At 48.9% G+C, this 22,596-nt stretch overlaps 1 protein-coding gene across 2 annotated transcripts in view; it reads right to left on the reverse strand.

The window, feature by feature from the left end:
- USP22 (ubiquitin specific peptidase 22) overlaps window positions 1-12,488 on the reverse strand; it is a 118,748-nt gene extending 106,260 nt beyond the window's left edge. Inside the window, exon 1 of one of the 2 annotated variants that reach the window (XM_077316771.1) lies at window positions 12,247-12,488. In XM_077316771.1, coding sequence (XP_077172886.1) covers window positions 12,247-12,372 — 126 coding nt within the window. In that variant the 5' untranslated portion in view covers window positions 12,373-12,488. The remainder of the gene's footprint in view (window positions 1-12,246) is intronic. The other variant, XM_077316770.1, reaches the window with a different exon arrangement.
- Window positions 12,489-22,596: the final 10,108 nt, after the last annotated feature.

Raw genomic sequence — 22,596 nt, forward strand, 5'->3', positions numbered from 1 at the left:
TCACCTTCATATGTTTCAGAGGCGCTAAAAGGCAGACTGGCTTGCCCTCTACCACTGACTATACGAAGTAATCATCTCTAGAGCTTGTTTCTTTAGCCACAGGAACCATGAAAAGAAGACTAAAACAACCATTATTCCAACACTGAAATACACACAGAATACGTGCGTTAACTCAAACATGCTCGTTTCTTCTTTACATCCAGTCATTTCTATTTACATCACTTTTCTGACCTCGAAAACGCTTCAGGAGCGTATCTTCAGAATGTGTAAAATTAAAGACACATCGCCACTAACCCAAGCCTCAAAACAACTCCGTTATCCCAAACCAGATTGGTACAGATGACTATGACAGTGGAGGGCAATGTTTCGAGGAGAAAGTTTGTCCCACCCAAAACGACATCGGAATGCCGTCTCCTACGTAAATCTTCGTAGGAGATCCTCAAAGGATCTGCACGCATTTCTCTTTCTAAAAACGCACAAAGATTTATTCAAGGCGTGAGCTTTCGAGGGCAAGCACCCTTCCTCAGACTCTGATTTTACTGTGCAACTTCAGACCAACACGGCTACCCATTTGTGTCCAAATACGCACAATTCACCCAATAACTAACCTCACTGGATCGAAAATGAAACTTCTCTTCCACCAAGAAGATCTATCAACACTTCTATGACACTACGGGACGCCTCTCCCTTTTGACTGCAGCTCGTGTTCCCCTTTAATACTTGGAATTTGGCTTGATTTCCCAGCAACCATATTACGCTTAAAAGAAAAGAAAAAAAGATCTATAAGCCAAGATAACCCAAGATAACAAGGCAGGTAAGAATATTCACTCCTGACAAGAAAAGCAAGAGAAAGGGGTCATAGAATCAAAGAATCATAGAGTTGGAAGGGGCCATAGAGGCCATCTAGTCCAACCCCCTGCTCAACGCAGGATCAGCCCAAAGCATCCTTAAGCATCCCAGAAAAGTGTATATCCAACCTTTGCTTGAAGACTGCCAGTGAGGGGGAGCTCACCACCTCCTTAGGCAGCCAATTCCACTGCTGAACTATTCTGACTGTGAAAATTTTTCCCTGATATCTAGCCTTTATCGTTGTAGTTTAAACCCATTACTGCATGTCCTCTCCTCTGCAGCCAACGGGAACAGCATCCTGCCCTCCTCCAAGGGACAACCTTTCAAATACTTAAAGAGGGTCCCAACCTCTTCACTCGACTGAATAAAAGAAATCAAAGCATTAAGAGACTGCTCCCATCTGCGTACAACAGGCATCTCAACGTGACCGCACAGCAACACTGAAAGGCAATCATCAGCAAGGGAAAAGAAAGCAACACAGGAAGAGCTAGCGACTAGGCAGAAGGAGAGGCAACACGGTGAGGAAGAACAAGTAGACGCATGTATGTCATGCGCTGAATGGAGCGCACCAACGGGAGGGGGAAAGAAAAATGAAAGGCGCAGAAAGGAAGGACGATAATATTTATGACACACACATCCCCAAATGTGACAAAGGCCATTCACTGGCCTCTACTGGGGTTCCTGTTCCAATTCCCAAGTGCACAGGAGAGCCAATTCTCAAACATTTTGATCTCTGTTTGGACATGGAGTATATGTAAGAGAGATTCAAGTGGGTAGCCAAGTGGGTCTGAAACAGCACAACAAAACAAAATATGAGCACTTTTAAGACCAACCAAGATTTATTCAACAAAGTTTAATGCTGGGTAGAAGCTTTCCTGCGCACACACGCTTGGTGGGTCTTAAAGGTATCACTGGATTCAAACATCCCTCACAGGTTAGGCTGTACCCATGGAAAATATTTATTCAGGCAATGCTGAGGCCGTCTCTCGAGAGGCGTGAGCTTTCGAGGGCAAGTCTGAGGAAGAGTGCTTGCACTTGAATAAATCTTTGTTGGTCTTAAAGGCACCGCTGGGCTCTGATTTTGTATATAAGAGGTTTCCTTAATATTTCTCATTTTGAGGGTATTTTTCTATCATGGATCCAATAAAAGCTGTTGATCCAATTAATCCACCCTGAGCCTCAGGGGAGGGGGGGTATACAAATACAATAATTAAATAATCCCTGGATCCCGTAGATACACACGGTGACATCAGAGGAGCAAGTATGGATGGGGAAGTGTAGCTTTAACGTAGCAACTATGACTCCAGTATAGAAGTGATCACGACCAGGGGTAGTCAACCTGTGGACCTCCAGATGTCCATGGACTACAATTCCCACGAGCCCCTGCCAACACGCTGGCAGGTGCTCATGGGAATTGTAGTCCATGGACATCTGGAGGACCACAGGTTGACTACCTCTGATCACAACGACCCAATTCAGAAAGACAGCGCAAACGTCACAGGCCACCTCGGGGGTGAGCAAACTGTGGCCTTCCAGATGTTAATGGACTACAATTCCCATGAGCCCCTGACAGAATGCTGGCAGGGGCTCATGGGAATTGTAGTCCATGGACATCTGGAGGGCCACAGTTTGCCCACCCCTGGGCTACCTGATTGAGGAAAAAGACACTCAAGTATTAAAAACATTCTAAGATACTACAAACTGGTTAGAAAAAAACTGAAATAGACATACATCTCGCTGGGTTCTAAACTTAGGATATCAACCTGGGATATTGATCTGGGGACCCCTATGACGACTCAATGGTCACTTCTGATCAGCTTACAGCTGGAGCGAAACAAAACAACAACGAAAACAGGACGTGAGAACATGCCAAAGGCATAGATTGGTGTAGAGAGCCAGTTTGGTGTCGTGGTTAGGAGTGAGGACTTCTAATCTGGCATGCCAGGTTTGATTCTGCGCTCCCCCACATGCAACCAGCTGGGTGACCTTGGGCTCACCACAGCACTGATAAAACTGTTCTGACCGAGCAGTGATATCAGGGCTCTCTCAGCCTCCCCTCCCTCACAGGGTGTCTGTTGTGGGGAGAGGAAGAGAAGGCGGATGTCAGCCACTTTGAGCCTCCTTCGGGTAGAGAAAAGCAGCATATAAGAACCAACTCTTCTTCTTCTAGATGGGAAAGATGACAGGAAGGACATTTGCTCACTTTGATTCCGAACGGACCACATGGCACGGGCCACGTCCACGAGGGCGTTTCCGAAACGGTGCTTTGTCCAAACAGACGCTCGCACCTGGGATCCTAGAAAAACACTCAACGTGTGAAGAAAAGAAGATACAAGTGAATATGGAAAGGACACGAAGTGCAGAGGGAAGTTATGGCCTCACTCTTTCTTAATGGGCCTTTATTTTGGGCCTGAAGTACAGCTCATCCTTTCAAGAATCTGACACGATCCACGTGGCGTTCCCAACTGATCCAGAATGCTACTACTATTGTCGGTGACTAACCCCTGGGAACGTACAGAGCGCATTTCGAAATCGCTACAAGGGCTGCCAGTTTGTTCCCGGGTTCAACTCAAAGTGCTGGTTACGAGATTTGAAGGAAGCCCTTCAAACATGTGGGCCCACGACATGAAGGACCATCTCCTTCCAATGTGGAGTCGTGGTTAAGAGCAGCTGCATCTAATTCAGAGAATCCAGAGTTTGATTCCCCGCTCCTCCTCCACAGGCAGCCAGCTGGGAGACCTTGGACCAGACACAGTTCTCTTAGGGCCGTTCTTGCACAGCAGTTCTCTTAGAGTTCTCTCGGCCTCGCCGGGTGTCTGCTGTGGGGAGAGGAAAGGGAAGCCACTGTAAGCTGCTTTGAGGTTCGTTCAGGTAGTTAAAAGTGGGGAGTCAAAAGACCACTGTGGTCTTCAGGCAGCCACTGACGGGCCATCCCACAACTGGAGATTGGCTCGTCTGACAATGACCAGAAATTGGGCCTTCCTCACTGCAGCTTCTGCCCAGCAGAACGGGCTCCCTGAAGAGGTACTGCAAGGAATGCTTGTCTGCCACGGCTTATGAGAGGGTTTGAATGGCAGGCATCTTTTAAAGGGGGGGGGGGGAGATCTTAGAGTTTGTTATTTTGAATTTAACTTCAAATGTTTTTAAACCGCTATTGTAAGATGCTTTGAACCACAAGGAAAAGCAGGATATAACTCTTTAAACAAATACACTCCCATGGCTGTTTTGCCACAGCTACCCAATTAAGTGCTTCCACGTGAACCACTGGGCGAGGCTGAGAAGCTATGTATGAGTCTTAATGCGTAGGATCAGCTGCAATCCTAAGGTTATGTACCTGGATGGAAGTCATTCTTACTGATCCCATGTCCCACTGAATAAACATGGCCAGGACAGGGCGATGTTTGGGGAGACAGTTCCGCTACAGCAGTCTTTTTACCGTTGAGAAACCCTTGAAACATTCTTCAGGCTTCAAGAAACCCCAGAAGTGACACGATCATGCAGAATATGGTTGGGAAGCAGAGCTGTGGACATGCCCACCTTTAACACCTTCCCTCCCCTTCCACCCCAACCAGGCCTTATCATTGGCCATGGGGGGGGGGGTGTCAACACGACCATATATGGTCATACCGCCCAATAAATGTTTAACAAATTTTAAATCTATATTGCGAGCTTAAATGGACTCCGGGGAACGGCAGAGGACGGGAAGGCCTGGAGGATCATTTGTCCAGGGGGTCGTGATGGGTCGAACACGACTTCGCACCTAACAACAACAAACCTATATACAAAATTAATTAACCCCACCCAGTCAGGAAACCCTTCCAAGGCCATCAAGAAACCCCAGGGCTTCCTGAATCCCTGGCTGAGAAAGCCTACTCCATGGTTTATACATTCTTGGGTCCAACCTCTTAATAAATCAATTACCTGAACCTATACAAAACATGCCAGGGATTTCCCGCTGCCACTGCACCCACCTTAATGGCCTCAAGTTCAGCATTTCTGTCCCCTCCCCCAGTTTAGAATGCAGGTCTTCATTTTAAGAAGTTTGCGGAAGGGCCAAGAATCGGGGTCAGACAACATCAGCCATTCAGAGGCACTGTTAACGCAACTCGGTACACTCACCAAGTACAGTTGAAGCAGCAGGGAATCAACTTAGCGGCTGTCCTTCAGGAAAAAAAAGAACCAGGCATCTTTGTAGATTCCATTCTTGGGACTAGCAAAGGTTATATAAAAAGAGAGGCCTGCACTCGCAAGCTGCAGATGTTTACGGGGCAGTATATTTTAATTTGCTGCTTTGATTATTGCTTCAGATTAATAATTTAACACAGCTGCGGGCCCTAGGAGAGCTTTCTGCTTCCCGTAGGGCCTGCAAGACGGAGCTCTTCCGCCAGGTCTATGGACAAGGCTAGAGAGAGATCAAATCCCCCCCCCCTTTTCGGGAAAGACACGCTGCCACGTCCTGACCATCTTCACAGTGGCCAGTGCTGTACTTCCTCAGGGGCTTATATATTTTTAATATTTTGCCGCCATGTTGTTGCTGCGTATTTTTTTCGTATTGTTGGGTTTTAATGGGGATATTACTGGGGTTTGATTGGACTGAATTGCCATGGAACAAAATGAATGAATGAATGAATGAATGAATGAATGAATGAATGAATGAATGAATGAATGAATGAATGAATGAATGAATGAAGGAAGGAAGGAAGGAAGGAAGGAAGGAAGGAAGGAAGGAAGGAAGGAAGGACATGCCCTTCTTGTGAAACTTGGTGAACTATATACAATACAGTGTTTTAGCACATTTTAGTAAACACGCATTTTCCGCTATAAACAAGACCGTGAGCTATAATGTTCCTTAATTACAACAGTCCATTCACATACTTCCGTAACAGAACTACTGGTCCCGCCTCCTATCACAAGCAGAGATACATAAATAATGAAACGTACGTTCACAATCCACTAGATCAATCGTGTCATCAAGATTCCTAAATGCTAAGCCAATGCAGAGACCCGGTAGATCAGGAGAGGCCAAACGGTGGCCCTCCAGATGTCCGTGGACTACAATGGCCAATTGGCAGAGGGTCACTGCAGTCCCTGGAGAATCATAGAATCATAGAGTTGCAAGAGGCCATACAGACCATCTAGTCCAACCCCCTGCTCTACACAGGATCAGCCCAGAGCATCCTAAAGCATCCCATAAAAGTGTGTCTCCAACCTTTGCTTGAAGACGGCCAGTGAGGGAGAGCTCACCACCTCCTTAGATAATACCCATATTAGTATTATTTGGTACTTTCAAAGCTTTGAGAGAGAAGAGAGGGTGTCATAACAAGAGAGGCGCACAACTGAACCATTTTCTCTCCCTGTGGCTTCTAAAATTGTCCAGGCCCTGTTACATACGTGCCCCCCTTCTAGCCTCATGTTTCGAAACCCGTGCCATCCTACCATGCAGCATACATCTCACGCCTGTTTTCCTAGCTGCTGATTTCCGATTTAATATAACCGGCGCCAGCACAGACAGAAGGAAGCCTTCTGAACGCTCGGCTCCAAGGTGTTCCGGGCTTCTTATCTGACCCGTGGAGGGAAAAAAAAAGATGCTGCTGTGTATTCTATCCACGTTGCGCTTTTCATCAGGCAGTGACTTGCAGTCGGCATTCCCGTGAACGAAAACTAATGTGGGAAGCGGCCTCCCTTTCTCTGTAAAAATAAAAACAGCACAGCGTTTAAGACCAGAGAGCCACGCTCCCAGAGAGAGTCGGGAAGGAAGGGGCAGAAAGAAAGGAGGAGCACCAATGTTGTCACGGCTTTTATGAATGCAACACAATCAGCAAAGGCTGGCAGCCAGGCAGGAAAGCACAAAATTGACACTCTCTGCCCCCTGCAGTTTGTATTGATATCTGGATTTTGAAGACGCAGGGCCTAGAAGGGAAGAAAAGGGAGGCTCAGATGCGTAAAAATGATTTTGTAAAAAAAAAAAATCAGACGCTTGCCGGAGAGCCCACAATGAAAAACAGCTTTGCGAGGGCTGTGCTCCTTTGTCAAAGATTGTGTACCATCCACCCTTCATGCTACTGCTGGTCTAAACGGGCCAGATGCTGGCGTTGCTGTCTATTTTCTCCTCTGACGCTGACTCTTGGGTTCTTCAGCAGTACAGCCCTGCTCCCTTTCAATGTTTTTAGCTACATTTGGACAAACAAGCGGAATAAAACATGCCAACCAAAGAATGACCTCCAAAACTCTTACGCAGAACGTGGCAGAGAGGTACCACGAGAAAGCACAGGGTCAAAGGGCAAGAGGAGAAAAGGCCCCACCGCAAAATGCATGGATCTTATTTATTTATTATTATTTATTATTATCTATTCGATTTTTCGCCCGCCACTCCCAAAAGGCTCGTGGCGGGTTCCAAGGTATAAAACCCCAATATAATTCCCCTGAAAACAATATGAATTACACAATACACAATCATGCCCCCCTCCCCAAAGATCCACATCCAAATCGTTGAATGAGAAATGTTCAGAGGGAAGATCTCTGGCAGGCCAGGCTTACACTGAGGGGGAATGATTAAAATGGAACAAATTCCAAAACGACAATAGGGCTACAGCCCAGCGCTGAAAGCAAAGACTATTAAGTATCCTTTCTCTCAGCTCCAGTTACTTCCAGAAAGATTAGCGTAAACCAATAGAGTATGCTTTTTTTTAAAAAAAACAACAAATCATTTAACCACAAGACAGACTATGGTGGCTGAAAACCCCAGTTCTGAACTCAACGAAGCTAAAAAAACACAGTTGCATCAGAAGAGGACGGCCACCCAAGCCCTTGAGAATGCAGACAGGTGAACTTTGGCGACCTGATTCACCTTGTGCACAACACCGCTCGACAAAACCGGGAGCGCGGGACGAGAACCTCTCCCTCCGTTGTGCTTGTTTTCTGCTTGTGCGGAATTAATTTTGCATAAGGAGAGTTCGAAAACTCCATCCCACACGTACGTCCCAAGCGGTCCGTTCCAGTCTCCCCGGTGGAAGTTTTCGAGGCCTACCTAGGTTGACGGGAAAACAGCTCCGAGTTCCAAAATTGTCACCCGGTCCAGCCACGGCCTACAGCACTGGTCAGCAACGCATTTTGGGAAACAGTGAAAAGAGGATAGTCATCGCAACCCATCCTGGCCTTACAATCCCCTCCTAATATGAGGAATGCTGAAGGGTGTTTCATCAAAAGATCCTCTAAATATATCTCAAAGCCCTCCCAAAAAGACTCTTATCTGTGTTTTAGTTCCTCCCGGGGGGGACAATAAAACACCCTTATTTAAGGTTTCATTGAATCACAGGTTTTTTTGTTTTACCCCAAATGGCAGTAAGCAAAACTAGTAAGCCTCAAAGGTTCTTATGACCATCATCATCATAGAGTTGGACGGAACCTCCAGGGTCATCTAGTCCAACCCCCTCCACAATGCAGGACACTCACAACTACCCGCCCACCCACAGTGGCCCCAATTTCATGCCCAAGTGATCCCCCTCCCCCCAACAAAAATCTTAAGAATGCAGCCTGGCCTGGAGGAAATTCACTTCCAACCAAGCTACGGCAGCAATCAGCAATTCCCTAGGTAGGCAAGGAAGGGCCACAAGAGACAAACACTGTCCCATCCCTTCCTGCCCACCCCCTCGCAATCTGCCTAAGTTCATAAAAATCGGCATTTCTGTCCCATGACTATCTAGCCTCCTCTTAAAAACTTCCAAAGAAGGAGAGCCCACCACCACATCAGTTTGCCTCGCTGGCCAGCCTCCGAGACATCCCGCGCTAGCAATCTTAAAAGCTGAAAAGGCCTGTTCAGCTGTGGCATCAAGTGAAATGCTGGAGCCCTTCAAAAACCTTCAGGTTGGTGTCCAGCCATGGAAACCTCTTCCTAGTTTTGGTCCGCTGCTTTTAGGTGCAAGGCCCGCCTCAGAGAAAGCATTAGGTCAAGCTTGGAGACTAGGGAGGAGGGGAAGAAAATGGAGGTAAGTATGTGTTTACATTTCAAAACGCCGTGTGCGCGTGCTGAATTCGCAGAATTCAGCTTTCCCAAAAGCAAGTGGGGTTGGCAAAGCTTGTCTTTGAGATGCATTGACATTGTCCAGCCTAAAGGTGAACGGACGAAACTTAACCAAGGAATTTTAGCCTGTATGAGCTGCTCATTCAATTGCTTTCTCCACCCTGCCAAGCCCTTATCAAGTGATACCCTATAGGAGAGATTACAACCATTCCTCGAACCCTTCCCATCTATTGTAGTCCTCACACCCAAATCTGCTTCTTCTGTCTAGTACCGACTTGGCCTGTGTGGAAAGGCCAACTCTATGCATAACCTCTCCCCAATCCTCGCCCCTATGATTATCCAAAACACCTCACTGCGCTGCTCGCTCTACCCCCAACCCTTCTGTTGATTAAACATCACCCATCTTCCCCCCCCCCTCCTTGGCCTAGCAGTTCAGTAAGCCACCTTCTGGAGAAAAAAACACTTCTCCCAATTTTCACTTTCCTTTTCCATAAAATCATCGCTCTTTTCGGCTCCAGGCTGAGCCCTTCCGCAGGAGAAAGGCTGCAGGACGCTCCCCCTGCCCCAACCAAGCACACAAAAGCAAGGGGCCGTTGTGCCTTTTGCACCAGGAGCTCTGGATCCTCCCCTCCCTTCTCTTCCCCTCCTCCTCCCGCCCTCCCGCATGCCGACTCGGCAGTTGCCAGATTCCGGGAAAACCTCACTCCCCCCCCCCCCGACACTTCCAGGAGGAAGAGAAGGCGGAGCTGAGCGATCCTCTTACGCCAGACTATGGGGTTGGAAAGCCATCAACTTCTGCCACCACCGCCCCACACCACCGACACGGATTTCGCTTCTTGGAGCAGGGGAGGGTACAGAAGATCATAGATTGCCGGTATGTTTTGGATGGGGGTATGAACAAAAAGAGAAAGAATACCATCCCCCAGTGGCGAAATCACACAAGCAGGAATCATTACAGGAAGAGAAGGCAAAAGCTGAGTGAGCTGCCTGGATGAATCACTGCTCTCCCTCTCTCTGTATATGCCCACTACTTATTACCATAGTGACATGTAGAAATGGTGACATATATAAAATGAGATGCATACATATGTAAATCATATATATGTACACAAAGACCCTCCCACACAGTCTAGAACTATGTAGCCCATTATATATGCGTCATTATATACAATACATATATCACAAAAGAGGAGACGCCAGCCATACTGTTTATGTCTCACCCACACCGGCTTCATATATACTATGAAGCATATGTATATGTATCATATAGAAACACCCACGCGTATTACAATAACTATCTCACAAAAATGGGATAGACATTATCGCGGAACCAGAGGTGCATGTATGCAAAAGATGTAAATATGTAGTTACACAGAACAGCCATTATAGTGGAATATGTATGTGTGTGATATTTATATCATATATATATAATATATATATATATGATATAAATAAGACAAGAGGTGTGTATGTGTAAACACAACATTCTCTAAGAGAGATGTCAAACACGTGAGACCAACCTATGGCATACAAGTATCATTATGTATACTTACATATTCCATGTCAACCAGCTATGAACCTTATATATATTGACCCATGGACTCACCTCTGGCTCACATGTACATCTTCCTGACCCATGAAAATGAAACAGATATACCAGGTACAGTGATCCATGAAAGTATCTTTCACATTGTGTCAGATCTAGACATACATCTTTATGTCACGCTATAATGAAACAGGTACAGATACATCTGTATGTTCCACTACAGCGCAAAAAAGGTATCAGATATAAAGATACATTGATCTTTCACACGACAGAGAAAGACATATCAGGTATAGTACTACATACATATCTATGGAATTAAACAGATCTACCAGGTGTACTGATACATACGCTGTATGTTCCAGCACAGTGAAACAAGTCTCAGATATCATGATGTTTATTTCTCTGTAGTGTGAAAAATAGATGTATCAGATATAGACCTACACACATCTCTGCCACACTGCAATGAAACAGATGTACCAACTACAGTGATGCATACACCTCTATGTTCCACTTTAGTGAAATGCAGGTATCAGATCTAATGGTACATCTATCTTCCACACTGCAGAGAAGTAAACATATCAGATTTAGTCATACATACACCTCGATGTTATACTATAATAACACAGATGTGCCAGGTACAGTGATACATACACCTGTATGTTCCACTACAGAGAAATATAGACATCAGATATAACATTATGTCCATTTCTCTGTAGTGGGAAAGACAGATGTACCAGATATAGTCCTGTACACACATCTGCCACACTGTAATGAAACAGATGTATCAACTACAGTGATGTATACACCTGTATGTCCCACTATAGTGAAATGCAGGTAACAGATCTAATGATACATCTATCTTTCACACTACAGAAAAACATACTAGATATGTCTCTTGTCACACTGTAACACAACAGGTGTACCAGATACAGCGATCCATACACTTGTTATGTTCCACTATAGTGAAATTCAGGAATTCTGATATAAAGATATGTCTATTTCTCTGTAGTGTGAAAAACAGATGTGAAACAGATGCACCAAGGACAGGACAGGGACACATACACCTGAGGTGTCCCATTATAGTGAAATGCAGGTATGTCTATGTCTCTGAAGTGGGAACGAGAAACAGTACCAGATCCAGTCCCACACACGTCTCTTGTCACACCGTGATGCGACAGACACACACCTGAACACACAGTACAGTGAAATGCAGTTATCAGATCTAATGCTATATCGATTTCTTTGTGGTGCGAAAAACAGACGTGAAACCGATGCCCCAAGTACAATGGTACACGCACCTGCTATGTCCCACTACAGTGAAATGCAGGTATAAGATAAAAGTCTGTCTATTTCTCTGAAGTGTGAATAGAAACAGCACCAGATATAGTCCGATACATGTCTCTCGTCACACTAGGATGCAAGAGACATACCAAGTACAGTGCTGCACACACCTGTACACTCACTATACTGAAATGCGGGTATCCGATAAAAGTACGTCTATTTCTCTGAAGTATAAAAGAGAAACAGCACCAGTTTTAGTCCGATACACGTCTCTCGTCACACTAGGATGCAAGAGACATGCCAAGTGCAGGGCTACACTCACCTGTACGCCCACTATAGTGAATTGCAGGTATCAGATGCAACATGTAGTGCGAGCCACAGATGCACCCCATACAGTCCTAGGTGTATGCACTGCAATGCCCCTGGTCGTGGCAGGAGGTGCAGAAGGGTGCCCCACTCTAACAGGACCGTCCCCCACTGCAAGCATTTGAGAGAGAGGGGGGGCGTGTGCGTGCCCCCCCCTGCACCCACCCACCCCTCCCCTGTTTACCTTGCGCTTCCTGGCCTCGGCCGACCCGCTCCACACGAAGCACTGGTAGATCACCCGCAGGTTCTGCTTCCAGTTCTCCACCTTGAAGCCGGTCACATGGCAGCACCCGGCGGCCGGCGGACTCATGTCAGACCCCCCCACATCAATCCGCCCGCCCCGCCGGCCCCTGCGGCGGAGGAGGAGGAAGAAGAGGAGGAGGAAGAAGAGGAAGAAGAAGAGGAGGAGGAGGAGGGGAGGGGGCCACCCCTGGGCCCGGGCGCCACCCCCGCCCCCACCAGGCCCCCCCTCAATATAAATATGGGGGAGGGGGAGAGGAAGGCCTCCTCCTCCTCTTCCTCCTCCTCCTCTTCTCTGAGGGGGGCAATGAGGGGCGTCTCCCCGCCCCCCCCGGCCGCGCCCCGCCCCCGCCGCTCCGAACAAAGCGCCGCCGATCAGCAGGGAGACGAGGCAGCGCCGGCAGAGGAGGCGGCCTCGCGCTGACTCCCGCTCTCGCGCCCCTCAGTCAGTCAGTCAGTCAGTCATGGAGGCCTCGCGGCGGTTGGGGGTGGGAATCCCGTCGGTGGCGGCGGCGGCGGCGGCTGAGGCGGCGATGCGGCGCGAGGGGCGTGCCTGCCTCCTCCCTCCTCCTCATTCCCTCCTCCTCCTCCTCGTTGCCTCCCGCTTCAGCCTGGCTCTTTAAACCGCCTTTCCTTTGTCCCGGCCCCCCCCTTTGCCCGCGTTGGGCCGTCCCGGCTCCCGGCCCCCGGCCCCCGCCCCGCCTCTCCCGCCTCGGCTGCACGGGCGCTGCGACGGACCCCGCGCGGGACGAACCAAGTGCGGGGGGTGGGGAGGGGGGGAAAGAAGGGATGGGAACGCGAAGCGAGCCTCGCCGCGCCCCGCCTCTGGCACGGCGGGACCCGCGCGCTGGTTGGCCGCGGGCGCAGCGCGGTCCCGCCCCGCCGGGGGCTTCTCATTGGCTGCGCCGCCTGGGCGGGGCGCGTCGCGTCTCGCGCCCCCCTCCTCCCTCCCTGGGTTGATTGACAAAGGAAGTGAGGGAGAGAGAGTAGGGGTGGGGGGGGGAAGGGAAGGGAAGGAGCGCGTGCTGCGGCTGCGGGAGCGCGATTGGCCGGGCCCGGGTTCGCAGGGGCGGGGGCAAGGTGGGGATTGGCGGCGGCGCGCGTCACGGGGACACGGCCCGCCCCTTCCCGGACGGGCGGGGGAGGAGGGACTGCGGTCATATCCGCTCGGCTTTTGCAGCTTCTCGGTTGCCCCAGTGATGCCTCGGATGGCCTCGCCGGGGAGGCAGAGATATATTATATATATAATATAAATATAAGAGTCCAAAATGCACAAGCATCCTCCTCACGAATAAAACGAATGATCAAACATGCGTGATTGTTATTATTATATTATTTCGTTTATTCATATTTATATACCGCCCTCCTCAAAGGCTGAGGGGGATTGATCGTCTAATTAAAGATTCTTGCACCTTGTATTGTTATTAATTGCATTTATATGCCGCCACTCCCAGCATGCTGGCTCCTCACGTCAATAAAACAACGTAAAAACGCCATGGAACCCCATAAAACCTCAAAATGTGGGTAATGTCTAATGCACGGGTAGTCAAACTGCGGCCCTCCAGATGTCCATGGACTACAATTCCCAGGAGCCCCTGCCAGCATTTGCTGGCAGGGGCTCCTGGGAATTGTAATCCATGGACATCTGGAGGGCCGCAGTTTGACTACCCCTGGGACTCTAATGTTTTGTTCTTTAATGGGGTTTTAATGGGGATTTTAGGACACTTGTAACCCGCCACGAGCCGCAAGGGAGTGGCGGGAAACAAATCTAATAATCAAATAAGAATAATAATTAAAAATTGCATCAAACAAACCTCAAAATACTTAGATTGATGGCGGTCAAGACAACTCCTCAGCAATTCGTTGTCTTGTCAGCTGTCATTCTTGCATAAGATGTAAAGAGGGGGGATTTTGTTGTTATAACTGACCAGATGTTAACATTGGGAAAGCGGGACACCATTGAGGGGGGGGGTCTTGATTAAAAATTGGGTCTATATGGAGCAACAAAAAGTTTCATAGAACGCAAAAGCAGTATTGTAATATATATATATTTTTACTTGCAACGTAAGTACAATTTGCCAGGTGCCCCCAGATGCCCCTCCAAAAGTGGGACAATCTGGTCACCTTATAACCCCAATGAACCTGGGCATGGTCTAGCATTTTATTGTATAGTATTATATGAGATATTATTTATATATTACTATTATAATTATAAATATACTATTGATATTACAGCTAAAGCTCGCTGATTTTGGACACATCGTGCGATCAGACTCGTTAGAAAAATAATTTATGCTCGGCACGGTCAGCAGCAAAAGGAAATGTGATCGCCAAGGGATCCGCTGGCTCAACACGATCAATGCCGATGCAGGGATGACCATGAACCAACTAAAAGAAGCAGTCATTGACAGAGACGAAAGGAGAGAACTTTCCTATAGAACTGCCAGGGGTCGGACATGACTAAATAGATAACATCATCATCATCATTATAATTTATTATTTATTAGGTTTATTGTCTGCCCCCCCCCCCTTAGAATTTGCTCGGGGCGGCTAACGTCAATGAATTACATATACGTACAAACAAAATATAAAAGTGTTCAACGGTGATTTGAAAAATTCTTAGCCTCAAATTCCAAGCGCTCAGCAGACTTTTCGGAGATGTGCCACCTAACAGCGAGGAAAGTGTGGTTCCCGATCGAACAGGAAGAGGCCTGGTTCAAATGAGCCGCTGGGGAAACCAGGATCGCAAGAAGGGGAGGGAAACGAAATGGTCTCTCATCACTTTGGACTGCAGGGGCTCAGTTTCATGTACACTGGCACCCGCTGGGGGTGTGGAAGCTTGAAATGCTAGCTTTCTGCTTGCGGGTTTGGTTGGAGTTAACATAGGTGGGAATTCCAAAGTGTGACCTTCCATCCTCTACAGTGTTCTGCCTCATTCTCCTGCACTTGTCACCTGAGCGTGTCATATTCAGAATTAGGAGTTCCTTCCTTGGATTCACTGTCCTCGTGATGCAACTAGAGAATCTGACCTTCCCAGCCCTGCTGCGTAATGCCTAGCAGGTAGCTGACAAAACCTATCTGCAAAATTTTCCTCTTGAAATACTTTTTTTAAAAACCCTTTTCTCCTGTTATGCACAATCCTGTTTTCTAGTTGGGAAAGGATCCTCTGAGATAAAACATTCCGGTATTTTTGTCACCATGTATGATCAAATGTGATAAAATGATGCATAACATTTCTAGCACTTCCCATTATAATTTTTATTGACCTTTACTGTATCTTGGTGGGCAAGAGACAACAGGCCTTTAATGAACCACCTGGTAAATTCCTGATTGCAGTGAACTTGGTATGGGGGGGGGGGAGTGTGAAGCACATTCTTAGCCACACTTTAGCAGTAACGCTTAAAATCCCCGCTGGTTCTCAGGCCTTGCCAAAACAGCTTCATCTTTCCCCGTGGAAATATAATGAAGACTAGCTCCTTGGGAAAATGAAAACTTAGATCTGCAAGAGGAGTGCCGGTCCGCGGAGGACGTTCAACTCAACTTCCATAATCAGGTTAAATATTGTCCAAAATCCCAGCCAGCCAAGAATGCCACTATGTGGGGGACAGGCTCCCTTTCGGTTTCATTCTGATGCCATTTGTTATCCAGGAGGGGAATGACGGTCGTGTCTCCTAGCCTTTCTATCTGTGGGGGGGACGGGACCCTAGACGGAATTACAACACCTCTCTAACTACCTGCTATAGCTCCAACCAGGAAGAGAGGCCTTGCTGCTTACTTGATACAACTGCCTTTAAAAACAGTTTGGTTTCGCAAATAGTTGCAGCTAGCTGGTTTATTTATGTTGCAGTTTAAGGAGGAGGAGGAGGAGGAAGAAGAAGGAGAAGGAGAAGGAGGAGAAGGAGAAGGAGAAGGAGAAGGAGAAGGAGGAGAAGGAGAAGGAGAAGGAGAAGGAGAAGGAGAAGGAGAAGGAGAAGGAGAAGAAGAAGAAGAAGAAGAAGGAGAAGGAGAAGAAGAAGAAGAAGAAGAAGAAGAAGAAGAAGAAGAAGGAGGAGGAGGAGGAGGAGGAGAAGGAGGAGGAGGAGGAGGAGGAGGAGGAGAAGGAGAAGAAGAAGAAGGGGCTCATGGGAATTGTAGTCCATGAACATCTGGAGGACCACAGGTTGACTACCCCTGCTTTAAGCAGCAACTATGCAGTTAAACAGCAGCGGGAGGGCCTTCCCGAGCAGCTGACGGGGCTATCACATTGCGCACCTGGGCAGGTTGTTTCCACCTCTGCAAGGAATCCAACCCCACCGCCCCTCCCCAGCTCTGGGATTGGGATGCAGCCGTAATTCCCGGCATTTAAGTCATTAGCGCTCAGGGTCTCCCTGATTAATGGAGGGGAGGGGGTGTTGCACCAAGCCGGCCCATTAAAACCCGGCTAATGCACGGTTTGATTTCACCACCTGCAACTGAGCGCCTGGCTCCGTGGCCTCCGGGGACCACGGCGGTTCACGTGGGGCTGCTTGGGAGGAATCTCCAGGCTTCCTGCGCCATTGCGCTTTTCGTGTCTCCTGTGTGCCAACTCTCTCGCCGTTTACCAGAGGCTTTTCCTGTTACCGGGTCCCAGTCCTCGTCTCTGCCCTGGGGAGATTTGGAGATTTCTTTTTAATCGACCAGGAGTGCCCAAGGACTTTCTGCCGTTCCGTCTTTCAGAACGTGGCTTGTTGTTGTTAGGTGCGAAGTCGTGTCCGACCCATCGCGACCCCCTGGACAATGATCCTCCAGGCCTTCCTGTCCTCTGCCATTCCCCGGAGTCCATTTAAGTTCACACCGACTGCTTCAGTTCCTCGGTGGATTAAGATTGGGCAATTAACTGGTCAAACCATAGAGGAAGTCTTGTGAAAGTCTGTTTATTAGAACAGCCAAATCCACCCATCCAGTCATTGAGAGCCAGCTTTGTGTCGTGGTCAGGATCGTGGACTTCTAAGGAACCCAGCTGCCAGGGTCCTCAAGCAATTCAACCAGAAGCTATCGCAACTGCTGTGGGTTGGGCTGGATGTGGGATCTCTGAGATCCAGCCCAACCTACAGCAGTTGCGATAGCTTCTGGTTGAATTCCGGATCAGGCTGAAGGTTCTGGTTATCACCCTTAAGGCCGTACGTGGTCTGGGCCCATTGTCCCCGAGGGGTCGCCTCTCTGCCTACACCCCCCAAAGAGCCTTACGCTCTAGCACTTCCACATTCCTGGTTATCCCTGGCCCCAGGGAAGCCCGCCTGGCCTCAACCAGGGCCAGAGCTTTCTCCATCCTGGACACCGCCTGGTGGAATGAGCTCCCGAGGAGATCAGGGCCCTGACAGAATTAAAACAGTCCCGCAGGGCCTGCAAAAGTCCCTGAATATGACTGACAGCTGGGGGCTCCACCCCTCCGCTTAACCTTTGCTTGGCCACAAAAGATGGAAAGTGCAAGGTCTGGTTGCCGATGCTCATGTTGTAGAAAGGTTCCCAATATAATCGCATTCATCATGGAGAAACTCACTGAGTGACAACGTCTATTTCTGGGTGACACTGCATTTTGAAGAAATTTTGCAGTATGTGTGGGGGGACTAATTTATTCTCCCCACCCAGGTAAACACAAAAACGTGCCCAACGTCCTTCTCTGCAGAGGTATCCATCACCTTTCGTCCACAAGAAGCTCAGAATACCACCCGCAGCTTTGACCCTCTTCATCCTTACCACACCCCTGGAAGGTAGGCTCGGCCATATACCGCCGGCTCAAGGTCGTCCCGCATCTTCCACTGCTGAGAGAATTCGAACCCATGCCCCCGAGGTCCCGATCCGACACAACAGACCACGAGGTCCCGATCCAACACAACAGCCACGGTGTCCCTCCACCTTTGCAAACGGATTATTAGCTGGCCCTGTGGAGGCAAAAAGAGAATCCAGGTCTTCTGAAAGGAAACCGGAATGCATAGTGCCCTTGATGGGGCAACCCTCTCATGGACGCAAAGGTGATTTGTGCAAAAGTCTGTGTGCATAGCTTTATAATATAATTTCGGATCGCCTGTAAAGGAAGAGGAAAAGACAAGGTGGTTTTCCTAACTGCCTCTCTTTTTGGAAAGCTCCCTCAATAGTTATTCAGCATTATGGCTTGGGGGAGAGAGGATGGGGTGTGTGTGTGTGTGTGTCCCTCCCCTCTCCATCATCTTTGAAGCTTCTTCCTTGTGGGAACAGAAAACACAGGGATATATGCAAGCCCCAGCCCCAGCCGAACGGCAGAGAGACAGCCTTTGAAAACTGGAGGCGGCCAAAAGCTATCTGGCAGGGGTGGGGGTGGGCTGCTCGCTCACCGTGGCGTCCAATTATACCTGTCCTTTCCCCAGCATCAATAAGCATCCCCCCACAGGGATACAGGAGGTGGGAGGGAGAGAAAGACATAAAATCAGAGATTTAAAAGACAGGTTGGGGAGCAGAGGGTGGAAAGAGACCCAGTTGGACTACTGGTGGATCAAGCCCGCCACCTGCTGGACAGCCCGAGTACAGCGGACTGTGTTAAGGCTGATTTTTTTTCTGCAAGGAAAACTGCAAGGAAAGCCCCTTGCGAATGCAGGAGGACCTGGGTCATCTGGGCCAGCAGGCACAGAAGCGGGCTGCAGGAGGGGGCACCGAGGACCTGTTGGGACGGCTGCAGCTGGAAATGCAGGTCACACTGTGCAGAATTCGACAGAGAAAGAAAAAAACGGGTGGAATTGAAGGAAAAAGAAGAAGAAGAAGAGTTGGTTCTTAGATGCCGCTTTTCCCTACCCGAAGGAGGCTCAAAGCGGCTTCCAGTCGCCTTCCCTTTCCTCTCCCCACAACCGACACCCTGTGGGGTGGGTGAGGCTGAGAGAGCCCTGATATCACTGCCTGGTCAGAACAGTTTTATCAGTGCCGTGGTGAGCCCAAGATCACCCAGCTGGTTGCATGTGGGGGAGCGCAGAATCGAACCTGGCATGCCAGATTAGAAGTCCGCACTCCTAACCACTACACCAAGCCAACCCGGGGGAAAAGAAGCCAGAGTTATCATGGAAACTTGAGTGTACTGGGATCTCAGGTCATCCCTCTGCTTTGGAAGAAGCGTAGATTGTTTTTAAGACAGGCACAGCAATGCCCAAAGCTCATTTATGATGCCCATTTGTATTTTAGTAAGCCAAAAACAAGCCATCAGATCGCAACTGAGTTCATGAGCGTTTCAAAGCAAGCATCTTTCAGAGGTCTTTTGCTGTGGCCTTCCTCTCCTCCCTTGTTTATCTCCCATCTGAGTTTTAACCATAGACAACCACACTCAGCTCCCAAGCTAATCTGGGTTGTTTGTAAACGAAAAGGTGCCATCCAAACCTCCCATAACCGAAACAACACATGTCTCTTGCAGTCTTTGTGTTCATATTGGCGTTAAGATCGTCCAAAGTGATCTTCACCCGTAGTCTCACCCATCTCATCTAACTTAGAGAAATCAAAAACTTCTTCACGCATCTACTGCATTCCCCAAGGCCGGGTGAAACTGCGTGGGCCCACCAGTTTGGTGAACGGCTAAAAAAGACACCCCTTCCCGGGGCTGTCGTCTCAAAATAGCATCTGACCACAGAGGAACAGATCAGCTGCCGATAACTGAAAACAGCAGAGCCATGAGGGGCAGATGAAGAAAAATTGCTCTGCAAGAGGTTAGTCTGTTTGTAGCACCAGAGCAGAGCAAGAATCCGGTAGCACTTTAAAGTCTAAAAAAACTGGTGGCAGGGGGTGATTTGGGGGGTCACACTCACTCCTTCAGGTGCCCCAAAGAGACCCACCTGCCCCCCCCCCCCAGACTCAGAACCTTTTCCTCTGCAGCTCCCTAATGATATCAAGGCTGTATCGGAATTCAGGCTTCCAAACTCAGGTGGTTCCGTAGGGCCTGAAAAATAGGAGTTCTTCTGCCAGGCTTTCGGATAAGACTGGCAACGAGGCCCCCATCTTCAACCCAATTGCCAGATGCTCAACAAGTCCCTGTTCATCTGTACTCTGCTGTTCGTTGTTATAAGCTAGACATTGGTTACTATGACTGTTATATTTCCTCATTTTCAAAGGCTTGCAAACGCCCTTCCTTGCTCTCTATTCTATGTACACTGCTCCGAGACGTCACAGAAAGAGGCGGTATGTAAGACAAATGAATGAATGAATGAATGAATGAATGAATCTGTATCTAAAGAAGTGAGCCTAGACTCCAGGCTCCTCCCCTGCCACAAATTTTGTTAAGCTTCAAAGTTCTATTGGACTCTTGTTCTTTTCTGCCTCCTGAAGAATATTAGGTTTCAGCCAGTTACTTGGGAAGAGCCGTGGCTTGGTAGCAGAGTATCAGCTCCCGTCATCTCCCAATCGAAAAGGCAGTCGGTGATATAAAGCCCTGACCCAGGACTAGTCCAATCTAGTTGGCCCAGGAAAGTATTTGGATGACAGACCTCCAAGAAACACCAGGATCATGACACAGAAGCAGGGAACTGCAAAACATCTCTGAATGTCTCTTGAGTTGAAAACCCTACAGGGCAGCCATAAATTAGTCATGACTTGACAGTGGGGGGAGGGGGATTTAAAAGATAACCAGAAGACCCACTTACAGTCAGAGTACATATAGAGGAAGAAGAAGAGTTGGTTTTTATATTTCGCTTTTTCACTGCCCGAAGGAGTCTCAAAGTGGCTTCCAGTCGCCTTCCCTTCCTCTCCCCACAACAGACACCCTGTGAGGGAGGGGAGGCTGAGAGAGCTCTGACAGGTCTGCTCTGCAAGATCAGCTCTAAGAGAACTGGGACTGACCCCAGGACACCCAGCTGGCTGCATGTGGAGGAGCAGGGAATCAAACCTGGCTCACCAGATTAGACGTCCGCACTCCTAACCACTAACTAGACAGTGAGACGGACAGACAGACATAAGGCGCTTTCATTTGCAGGAGACAATTTACACTCCATAGTAACTTGCTATGCTTGGCCGAGTTTCTATTTTTTACAAACGTTGTAAACACGATTACAATCAAGTCTTTGCCCTTCAGTTGGTGCAAATCAAGCAGCCATATGGCACATCCAACTGCGGGGAGGGGGGGGGCAGCGGGGATGCCCCAGAGACTGTTGAGCTTCCCCATGGAGCCCCCAAGGCAAGGCAGGTGGTGAAAATGTGTGAGCCTGACGATGGCTATGTGGCACGAAGCAAAACAGGGTGGCAGATGGCATACTGGTGACCACAAGAGGCAGAAAGACGACCGGGCCTTATGCACCTGCTCCGCTATTGGAGAGTGGAAATAGAAGCCTGGGGAGAGAATTCTATTGTCAGGCCTCTGCTACTTCCTGTACCGAAGGGCTGAGGCAACCAGGGTGTATTTTGGAAAGTACAAGGAAAGCTGGCAAGGCACAGCCTGAGCTCATCCCCTCTCCAAAGCTAAGGAGAATCCCTACTAGGATGAGAGACGCCCAAGAAAGGCTCTGCAGATGAAGGCCATGGCCAACCACCTCTGTTTCTCACTTATCTTGGAATCTCCATAGGTCTTGCATGGAAGACCACCAAGGAAGGCAATGGCCAACATCCTCTGCTTCTCCCTTGCCTTGGAAGCCCCTTGCTAATGTTCCCATAAATCTTGGATTGGAGACCACCAAAAAAGACTCTACAGAGGAGGGCCATGGCCAACCACCTCTGCGTCTCCCTTGCCTTGAAAGCCCCTTGCTGGGGCCTTCATGAGTCTTGGATGCAAGACCACCAAGAAAGGCTCTACAGAGGAGGGCCATGGCCAACCACCTATGGATCTCCCTTGCCTTGAAAGCCCCTTGTTAATGTTCCCATAAATCTTGGACGGGAGACCACCAAGAAAGACTCTTCAGAGGAGGGCCATGCCCACCCCTCTCTGCTTCTCCCTTGCCTTTAAAACCCTTTGCTGCGGTCTCCATAGACCTTGGACGGGAGACCACCAGGGAAGGCTCTGCAGGGGAAGGCCAGGGCAGATGCCACTGAAAGCTGCAGCCCAGAATTCAGCTTGGTGGGTCTCCCAGGTGCCCCTGGCCTCACATTTGCTCTGCTGCTTCGGGCCAAGCACTTGCAAGCCGCCTCGCTAGCAGCCCGCCCCATAATGCAGTCCGGTGTCTAGGACCCAACTCGCCTGCCTCTGCCTGCATCCCCCCCGGAACCTTCGTCGCGGAGCTCCCGTTTCCCGAACAGCAGGGACGCCAAAGAGGGACGGACCTCGCTCCCTCGCGCGCCGCCATTTCCAGCGCGTCTTCAGCCCCGCCCCCTTCCGCGCTTCCTATTGGCCCCTTTGCCC

Source organism: Paroedura picta, chromosome 17 (assembly GCF_049243985.1).
Source record: "Paroedura picta isolate Pp20150507F chromosome 17, Ppicta_v3.0, whole genome shotgun sequence".
Taxonomy (NCBI): domain Eukaryota; kingdom Metazoa; phylum Chordata; class Lepidosauria; order Squamata; family Gekkonidae; genus Paroedura; species Paroedura picta.